Raw genomic sequence first — 10,633 nt, forward strand, 5'->3', positions numbered from 1 at the left:
AAAAAAAAAAAAAAAAAGAAAAGAAAAAGAAAGAAAGAAAGAAAGAAAAACCAAAAAAGAAAAATAAGCTTAAAAATGCAATCAGTCATAAATCCTAGTAGTAAAAAATGAAGGCAAAGGACTTGACAGATGACTCGGCTGTTAACATTCACGGCTCCTCCGGAGGACTAGAGTTGGATTCCCAGCATCCACCTCAGACAGGTCACAACTTCCAGCTCCAGAAGGGACTATAGGCCCACACATTTAAAAAGGAAAAGAAATATTTTTTGGCACATGTCTATAATCTCAGCAATTGATCCTCAAGGCAGCTACCTACTTACAAGAGACTCTGACTCAAGAAAACAAAAAGACAGCAAAAAAAAAAGATGAGGAGAATGGCTGGGGTGCCTAGCTGGGCCCTAGCACCTAGCAGGTACCTTCCCGAACCAGAGGGATCTACAGCACCCAAGGCTGAGGCGTGCATTCAACAGGGAGGGGCAAGGGTGTCTAAGCCGCAGACCTGGTTTCTCTAACACGCCTCCCTTCTAACCCTGCGGGCAGCTAGCATCCCTATCATTCCAAGGAGAAGAGCAAGGCTAGAGACGAAGGTTGATGGTGTTCAGCCCCAGGCCTTTGTGTGAAGTCACACTGCGTTGGCTTAGGAACCTGTCTCCTCCTTGCTTTCTCTGTGAAGTGTGGGCGTCTTACATTTTCCCCTGTGGCGCTGGATCCCGAACCCAGCACCTCAGAGGTGCTAGGCAAGGGCTCTGCCGTCGAGCTGCGTCCCCACTTTTTGCTTTGTTTTTATGAACAGTCTCAGTCTGTAGCCCTGGCTGTCCTGGGATTACTTGGCCCTAGGCTGCTCTCCATCAGCCATCTGGCTGAGCAGCATTTGTAAACTGACCTTTGACTTCTTCCTTACCTCTGTCCCCGGAACCCTGTATATGCCGTGGTCAGAGTACTGTCCTCCCAGGGAAACAGCCCACGCCACTTGATTGCTAATGGCCACACAGATGCCTCGCCTTCTGTGGTCTCAGTTCCTGTAGGAATGTGGCCCCTGATACCGTTTACAGACCTCCTGTCTCATGAAGGCTGTTAGCAGGTTAAAGGCATGGTTGCCGCTAGGGAATCCCTTTTGGCACCTTTTTTTTTTCTTGTTCAAGACAGGGTTTCTCTGTGTAGCCCTGGCTGTCCTGGAACTCACTCTGTAGACCAGGCTGGCCTCGAACTCAGAAATCCTTTGGCACCTTTTGAGAGCACCTTAGATGTTGAAATACCTCATGGGCAGCTAGTGGAGGAGTGGGGAGTGGAAGTCGAAAGGGCTTGTAGAAAGCTGCATGCCTTAGAGGGTCTTAGAGGCAGAGAAGTAGAGAGGCTGAGCCATCGTGGGCGGGGCGGGGTCGGCACATGCCCTGAGAGGGAGAGTCTCACGCGTTCTGTCTTGCCCACAGGAGCTGGAGAAGCAGTACTCACCCAGCAGATGGGTCATCCGCATGAAACCAGAGGAAGTTGTTGGGAACTTCGTGCAGATAGGAAGCCAGGGTACTGTGGGACTCTCTCTGGATACTGTGGCCACTTATTTGGGGTTGGGGAGGGGGCTACACCCCTGAGTGGAAGGCCATTACTCTTGTATCAGGCACATGTGTAAGCCTCTACTGGGGGATGGGGGGGAGCTGGAGGCAGAGAAGGCTTGCTCTAGTGAGACAGCCAGACTCCCCTCCTGGTTGACTAAGGGCCTCTAAGCTCTAAAGCCATGGGTCTCGGCATGTGGATCAAGACCCCTTTGGGGATCCCTTCACAGGAATATCAGATATTTATATTATGATTCACAACAGTAGTAAAATTCCGGCTATGAAATAGCAATGGTTGGGGGTCACCACAACATGATGAACTGTATTAAAGGGTCGCGCAGCTTGAGGAAGGTTGAGAACCTTCTGCTCTGAAGGGACATGCTATGATTGGCACAGAAATGGGAACTGAAAAAAGCCTGGCTCACCCACTTTATTTCATGTTACTTTGAGACAGGGTCTTTCTGAGTAGCCTGGCTGGCCTCAGATTGACTATGTAACCCAGGCTTGCCTTGAACTCATTAACTTTCTGCCTCAGGGTCCTGAGTGCTGGGAGTGCAGGGGCCGATCACTGTACCCAGATCGTATGGTCATTGTTATAGAGAGAGAGCAACTAAGATGCTGGAGGAGGGATGTGACGGTGGGATTCTTCCCAGCATGCACAGCCCTGGGTTTAATTCTCTGTGGTATAGACCTGGCACAGTAGTGCCTGGCTGTAATGCCAGCACCAGTGAGAGAGAGCAGAAGTTCAAGATTATCCTCAGTTACGTAGTGAGAGAGAGAGAGAGAGAGACAGAGAGGGGGAGAGAGAGAGAGAGAGAACAGTCAGAGCTTGGGACTGTGGACACGTGAGGTCTTCCCTCTGAGCTTGGGACTGTGGACACGTGAGGTCTTCCCTCTGCCTCAGAGTGCTGAGGTGCTGTGGTGACTGCGACCTCCCCATCCATGCTGAGGAAGTAGGCTATGGAGACAGCTCAGAGTCTGTCTGCTCAGAGTGAGAGGTGAATGCTGGCCGAGTGCTTGGTCTCAGCAGACTGACCAAAACCTTGCCCTGGGAGGGGGCTGGTATGATGATGGCTCAGCGGGTAAGAGCACTGACTGCTCTTCCGGAGATCCTGAGTTCAAATCCCAGCAACCACATGGTGGCTCACAACCACCTGTAATGAGATCTGATGCCCTCTTCTGGTGTGTCTGAAGACAGTTACAGTGTACTCATATACATAAAATAAATAAATAAATCTTAAAAAAAAAAACAACTTGCCCTGGGGAGTTTTCTCAGTAGAGACAGCCAGAGGACCGTCAGGCTTTGGGGGTGTCAACCTACATGGTCTGTCTTATTCCTTGTCCCCTTAGTGTGGGTTTGAGCTGTTTCCTGGGCTCTGAAGGGTCCTTGCTGTGGCAGCCGTAGTAAATATGTGGAGATGTGCAGGCTTGAAGGGAGTAGGTTCTCCTGTCTTGTCTGAAGAGATAAAAAGCCAGCCCAACAGGGGAAGGGACTCCCCAGCCAAAGCCCAGAGCTGAGACTAGGCCACTGCTTGCTCAGAACCCTCTGTGGCCAGCTCTCAGGAAAAGCTAGCAGGGCTGCCCTGCTGGCGCACCCTCCAATCTCAGCACTCAACACACAGATCTCGGGACTCTGGCTGCTCTGATGCTCTGTCACTTTCCTGCTCCCATTACCTTTTGGTGTGATCCTTGGATCTGACTAAACTCTGAGGCTGAGCCCGGGGCCTCTTTCTCCACCCTTGCCTCGTCCCTGACCTCTTCCTCTTCGGCTTGTGGAGGATGACCATGCACTTCTGATCCTCCTGCCTCCACCCTCCGGTCACTACCGGTGAATGACTACCCAGCTACTTTGGTGGTTTATAGAGTCCGGCCAACCGATCTACTCGGATTCGTGGGTCACTTCGAACTGGAGGTTGGACTAGACCTGTGGAAATAAACGGGCGGAGAACAAAGAACGAGACCGACGCTAAGTAAATGTATCAAAGCGTGCTTTACTTGGGGTAGAGTGAGTTTTTATATCCAGGCACAAAGTGAAACCACAATATCTAAACATAATATATGCATAACGTAAATACAACCGCAGACGTGGAGACCGGGTGCTCAGCGGAATCTTATCGCAGTCAATCTGTTTACAATAAGCAAGTTCCTCAAACCGGAAGCTTAGCAGAAGCTAGCTGTAAGTCCTCTTTTGGAGGAGCTGCCGGAGGAGCTGCTGTGTTTGTGGGCACTGCGGGTGGCGGACCTCAGTCCCAGGCGGACAGTTCACTTTCGCTTTCAGAACTCAGAACGCAGGCAGCATGAGGGGGAGGCAACAGTGGTTGGATTATCTGTCCAAGAGTCTGTAACAAGGGCTGGGTTTCTTCCCCAGCCCTCAAAACAAACAAGATATAGGACTGGTACAACTCGTGGCTGACGCTAACACGGAAACCTGTTTGCAGGAGCTGGGGAGCTGTGTGGAGGGAGTGCTTAAGCTCTCACTGCTCTTCCAGAGGACCCATGTTTGATTCCTAGACCCCACATGGCACCCTACAATCCAGAGGATCTGATGTGGCTTTCTGGTCTCCTCAGGCACCAGCCATGCACAGGGTGCGCAGACACACGTTCAGGCAAAATACTCATACACATAAAATTATTTTATTTTATTTTATTGGTTTTTCTTTTTTGTTGTTGTTGGGTTTTTTGTTTTTTTTTTTAAAGATCGAACATGTTTATTTATTTATTTTTAATGATTTACTTATTATTAATTTATTTTAAGTACACTGTAGCTGTCTTCATACAGCACCAGAAGAGGGCGTCGGATCTCATTATGAGCCTCCATGTGGTTGCTGGGATGTGAATGTGGCGTGCGCCACCACTGCCCAGCTAATTAATTTTTTAAAAAGCATGTTTGCTAAATGAAGTAAAAATGAAAACAGCCCAGAATTTGAAGGCTGGGGAGATAGTTGAGTGGTGGAGGGTCAGAGTTCGGTTCCCCGCTCCCACGTTAGGTGGCTCACAACTGCCTGTAACTCCAGCTCCAGGGGATCTGAAGCCCTCCTTTGACTTCCAGAGAACTGCACACATGTGCACATGCACACACACAGATGCACATATACACACATAAATAAAATAAGTCTTTAAAAAGCTTACAAAAGTAGAATCTTGCCAGATAGTGGTGGTACATGCCTTTAATCCCAGCACTTGGAAGGCAGAGACAGGCAGATTTTTTTTTTTTTTTTTTTTTTTTTTTTTTTTGGTTTTTCGAGACAGGGTTTCTCTGTGTAGTCCTCCTGTTTGTCCTGGAACTTACTCTGTAGACCAGGCTAGCCTTGAACTCAGAAATCTGCCTGCCTCTGGCTCCCAAGTGCTGGGATTAAAGGCGTGTGCCACCACCGCCCAGCAGACAGGCGGATTTCTGAGTTCAAGGCCAGCCTGGTCTACAGAGTGAGTTCTAGGACAGCCAAGGCTATACAGAGAAACCCTGTCTTGAAAAACCAAAAAAAAAAAAAAAAAAAAAAAAAAAATCTTATTTCAAGAGGCTGAAGCGGAGGTTCAAGGCCAGCCTGGGCTACATAGCAGTTCTAGGTCATCCTGGATAAATGTATCTCAAAAATGGAAAATTTGGTCTACAGTCCAATGACCCCAAATGTTAAAATGTGCAGGTAGGAGGATCAGAAGTTCAAGTCATCTTGGTTAGGTAGGGCTCTGGGTTAGTCGAGATTGCATGAGAGCCTGTCTAAAACAAACTGAAGGTTCCAGAAGGAGATGGCGGGCTTGAGTCCGAGTCTCTGACCTCTAGTGAGCTCTGGCTTCCGCCTCCTACTGACTAGTCCTCTCTCATTCGTGGATCCATCTGCATGGCTTCCGCCCTCTGCTTCCACTATTAGACTGCTAACTCAGCATTCCGGTTGGCTCAGGGCCATGACTTCTACAACCTGGAGTTTTGGCTGTAAGAGTTTTGGCGCTTTGGGTTATGAATAATTAATGTCCAATTCGCTCTTTGTTACAAAGTTTATTCTCGAGTGTCTTTCAAAAGCCCTCCTGTATTCCTGCCTAGGGGTTCAGAGCCTGGAGGTTGTACTGGAATTCACACTCTGGGGGAGGCTGTGCGTTACATCATCTTTGTGTTCCTCTGCCCAGTGAGCTGAGTCCCAGCCAGAGGTTGGTCCTTGTTCTTCTCAGGTCAGAGGCGCTTTGAACTGTTTGAGATTTCTGTGTGCTTTACCTCCTACAGAGCCTTTGTTTCTGTTGCTCTTCAAGAGAACAAAAGTGTGGAAATCTAATAATTCAGCCAGGCAAGCTGTCAGGACTCTTAGCAAAATCACTAGCTTTTGATTGACCCTGTGCTGACACACCGAGACCCGGAAGCACACACTTCTCCCTTGTTGGAAGCTCCTTCAGAGGACACCGCCAGTGCCCTCCTATTGGCAATCATGGCCACCCTCTGGCCCAGAAGCCACACTTCCAGAAGGTGCTTGTTCCCAGAGATGGCACAGTATAGACAAGGCTGTTGTTAGCTTGTGGTTTGTGGCACCCTAAGATAACCCATATGCGACTGTGGTTGGATCTCAGCTAGGGAGTGGCCACAAAGGATGTCAGATGCTGACAGTGGTGGCATTGGGAGGAGCAAGAAGAATAGAGGGGGTATCTCTGGGGACAAGAGAAGGCAGAACCCATCAGGGACTCACAGTGTTGGTGGGAAGGGGGCCCTGATTCAAGATAAGATGTGGAGGCAAGATAAGAGTCTCAGAGGACCGGAGTGCAGAGCAGGGGACACAGCGGTGTGGCTGGTGGAGAGAATGGCTGTGACCATCGTATGGGACCTGTGTAACCTGTGCTTGCTCTTTTTTGGGGGATGGGGTGATTTGAGACAGGGTTTCTCTGTGTAGCCCTGGCTGTTCTGGAACTCACTCTGTAGACCAGGCTGGCCTTGAACTCAGAAATCCACCTGCCTCTGCCTCCCAAGTGCTGGTATTAAAGGCGTGTGCCACCAACGCCCGGCCCGTGCTTGCTCTTTACATGAGGAAATACATTTTTGTTTGCCTTGGGACAGGCTTGCTGTGTAGCACAGGCCGCCTTAAGACCCTCCTGCCTCAGCCTCCTGAGTGCTGGCAGATCACAGACGGATCTCTTTTCTGAATATTATTTTCTGGTTATGTGTGGTCTTTGTTGACTTCAGGGTCCTGAAAGTCTGTCCTTTTATGAGTATGTGCCAGAGTGTGAGTGCTGCTGCATCGGGTTTGTGGCAGTCAGGACAACTTTCGAGAACTGTTTCTTTCCTTGCACTGTGTGGGTCTGGGAAATCAAACTCAGTCAGATCTTCAGGCTTGGCGGCAAGCCTCTTTACCTGTTAAGCCATATCGCTGGCTCCTGAGGTGCTCTCTCAAAGGCTGGTTTATGTTTAACCTAGCTGTGGAGTTGGTCTTTGTAGTACGAGGCAGGGATCATTTGGATATTTAGCTGTTCCAGTATTGTCGTTCTTAACTGCCGAGATGCCACCTCTCCACCTCCAGTTTTTGTTTAAGATAATAATTCTTTTTCTTTTTAAAGACTTATCTTATTTATTTTATGTGTATGAGTACACTGTAGCTGTACAGATGGCCTTGAGCTATCATGTGTGTGGCTGATGGGAATTGGACTCAGGATCTCTGCAGTCCCTGCTCGCTCCTGTGTAATTCACTGTAGCTGTCTTCAGACGCACCAGAAGAGGGCATCAGATCTCATTACAGATGGTTGTGAGTCACCATGTGGTTGCTGGGATTTGAACTCAGGACCTTCGGAAGAGCAGTCAGTGCTCTTACCCTTGAGCCATCTCGACAGCCCCCAATAATACATTTTTTTTAGAAGGCACTGTCTTCGATTCAAATGTCCCTGTCCCTAATTGGATGGTCTCAGATTATCCATTTCAGGGTGACAAAGATGGCTCAGTGGGTAACAGGACTTGCATGGGAACCTTGCGACCTGAGTTTGATAGACCTTTTTTGAGACCTTGACTCAAAAAAATAAAACTAGGAGCCAGATGTGGTGGTGCACACCTTTGATCCCCTCCCTCTGGAGGCAGAGGCAGGCTGATCCCAGAGTTCAAGGCCATTTCTAAGACACCCAAGGCTACCCTGTCTCAAAAACACACCCAACTTTTTTTTTAAATAAATAAACAAAAATAAGGCAGGGGTTGAGGTGCTGCCTCGGTTGCTCTGGCCGAATGTGAGAACCTGTGTTCAGACTTGGTGGCAACCACACCCTCACCACACACACAAGATCTCTGGTGACCTGAGTTAGATCCCAAGTACCCAATGGTGAAAGGAAAGAATACATTCCTGTAAGTTGTCCTCTCACCTGCGCCAGCATACCTGAATGCTCAACACGTTCACACTTTAACACAGACACACACACACAGAATGAATGAGTGAATTAAAATGTAATTTAAAAATATGCTGCTTTTCCTAATGCCTAGATAGGTGTCTTCTATCTAGGGGTGAATGTAATCAGAATGCTGTGAAGTAGCAGCAGCCGCAATGCCTTCTGGAACCACGGCTCACTGGTCAGCCGACATCAGGGTGGGGGCGGGGCTCCTGGCGGAAGCTTGTCAGCTGACCACCTACCACTGAGGAGGTGCTGCAAAGTGCCCAGAACTTGCTGTACCTGGGCTTAACTGACAGCGACTCCTCTGCCTCTGCAGCCACCCAGAAGGCCCGGGCCACCAGGAGGAACCAGCTGGATGTCCCCTATGGAGATGGCGTGGGGGAGAAAATGGATATCTACTTTCCAGATGAGGATTCGCAGGGTGAGATGGGCGGGGCCGGGGGGGTCCCCTGGAGGCAGCCGGGGGTCCGGCTCACCAGCGCCCCCTGCCGTGTTACAGCTTTCCCTCTCTTCCTGTTCTTGCATGGAGGATACTGGCAGAGTGGAAGGTGAGTGGCGGTGTAGGTGACTAGTGAGCATGAGTCACCCTTCCCCATTTCGGTGTTCCGGAGCTGCCAGTAACACATAACCAAGCGGTCCAGCCTATGAGGAGAGAAGCGCGACCTGTCACATCCCTGTGGCAGGAAGTCAGCGTGGAGGTGCTAAGGGGGCGGACAGTGTGCTCTGGCTGGGTGTTCCTCAGCTCGGGGCCATGTCTCCTCTGCTTTCGTCTTCACATGGTCATTGATGCCCGTGTCCCAGAGCTCCCTCCGGTAAGGGGTTAAGAGCACTTGCTGCTGCTCTTCCAGAGGACCTGAGTTTTATTCCCAGCACCCACAGCTTCGGGAATCTGACTCTCTTCTGGCTTCCACAGAAACTTCACTCGTGTGCACAGACATATACATTTAAAATATGTAATAATTTGGGGGGAGAGTTGAGACAGGTTTCTCTGTGTAGCCCTGCCTGCTCTGGAGCTTGCTCTGTAGACCAGGTTGACCTCAAACTCAGATCTGCCTGCCTATGCCTCCCAAGTGTTGGGATTAAAGGTGCGTGCTACACCTCTTTTTAAAGAAATAAATCTTTTTTTTTAAGATTTATTTATTTATTTTATATGTATGAATACACTGTAGCTGTATAGATGGCCATGAGCCATCATGAGGCTGCTAGGAATTGAATTCAGGACGGCCCCACTTGCTCCGCCCCGCTCGCTCCGGCTTGATTCACTGTACTTGTCTTCAGACGCACCAGAAGAGGGCATCTGATCTCATTACGGATGGTTGTGAGCCACCATGTGGTTGCTGGGATTTGAACTCAGGACCTTCTGAAGAGCAGTCAGTGCTCTTACCCACTGAGCCATCTCGCCAGCCCAATAAATCTTTTTTTTAAAAAAAGGCACTGCTTTAGAGCTGGAGAGATGGCTCAGTGCTTAAGAGCACACACTGCTCTTCCTGGGGTCCTGAGTTCAATTCCCAGCAACCACGTGGTAGCTCACAACCATCTGTAATGGGGTCGGATGCCCTCTTCTGGTGTCTCGGAAGATAGCAACAATGTACTCATAAATAAAAATAAATAACTTTTTTTTAAAGGCATTGTTTTAGAATTAGATGTCCTTGTCTCTATTTAGATGATCTCAAGATGATCAGTTTCTAATTTACAAGATGGCTCAGTGGGTAAAGGTGCTTGGTGTGCAAGTTTTGCCTGGGACTAAGAGGAAGGACATGGAGTGTTTGGTGCTTTGGAAGCTGAGGCAGGAGGATTACTGCAAGTTTGAGGCCAGCCTCATCTTGGAAGACACAAAGCAAGAAGGTTGGGCCTGTGGTCTGCAGCAAGCACTGGGTTCCATCACTGGCACTGAATACAACTCAGTGTGATGACACATACCTGGGATTCCAGCCCTCTGGAGCTGGAGTCGGGGATCAGGGCTATCCTCGACTATACGGGGAGTTCGAGGCCAGGCTGGGATACATGAAACAGGAAGTACGTGTTTACACAAACATGCTGCATAAATAGACACTAAATAGATAGAGTTGGTGTCCCTGCATTGAGAAGAAGTTGATTGTGGTCTGAGGACTGTTCTGAGGTGCCTGTCATCAGATCCACCCCGCTCCCCAACACGCTCATCTTTTTAGTTTTCCATCTTATTCAGCTGCTATATTTATTCCATTTAACTTTCTATGCTTTTAATCTTCAACTCTCACAACTTGCTAAGAGAGAAAACATAATTGTCTCTGTTTCCAAGGGAGGGAGCCAGCCTAGAGATTAAAGTCCATAGTGGGGACAGACTGTTCCTTTCCATGGTCAGATGTGCACATAGGATATCTGCCCCAAGGCGTGTGTGTCCAGGACCTTAGGTGGCAGCATCTTGGTCAGATTGTCTCCAGTTGCCATGTCTTTATCATTCATTTTACATTGTTTGGGTTTTTTGAGACTGGGTCTCGTAGCTGAGGCTAGCCTTAAACTCACTAAGAAGCAAAGGATGACCTTGAGCTCCTGATTCTTCTGCCTCTCCTTCCTGAGTATGTATTCTAAGCCTCATCATCATCACCACCACCACCACCACCACCATCATCACCACCACCATCATCATCATCATTATCACCACCACCACCACCATCATCACTACCACCACCATCATCACCACCACCACCACCATCATCATCACCACCACGACCACCACCACCATCATCACCACCACCACCACC

General features: G+C 49.0%; 1 protein-coding gene across 5 annotated transcripts in view; it reads left to right on the forward strand.

Moving 5' to 3' along the window:
• Afmid (arylformamidase) overlaps window positions 1-10,633 on the forward strand; it is an 18,482-nt gene that overhangs the window by 1,022 nt on the left and 6,827 nt on the right. For 2 of the 5 annotated variants that reach the window (XM_031351940.1, XM_031351944.1), the window contains exons 2-4: window positions 1,431-1,521; window positions 8,209-8,313; window positions 8,392-8,440. In XM_031351940.1, the coding sequence (XP_031207800.1) occupies window positions 1,431-1,521; window positions 8,209-8,313; window positions 8,392-8,440 (245 nt within the window). Of the gene's footprint in view, window positions 1-1,430; window positions 1,522-2,804; window positions 4,137-8,208; window positions 8,441-10,633 lie in introns of those variants that run through there. The other 3 variants (XM_031351939.1, XM_031351941.1, XM_031351943.1) reach the window with 2 other exon arrangements.

Source organism: Mastomys coucha, unplaced genomic scaffold, assembly GCF_008632895.1.
Source record: "Mastomys coucha isolate ucsf_1 unplaced genomic scaffold, UCSF_Mcou_1 pScaffold5, whole genome shotgun sequence".
NCBI classification, from domain to species: Eukaryota; Metazoa; Chordata; class Mammalia; order Rodentia; family Muridae; genus Mastomys; species Mastomys coucha.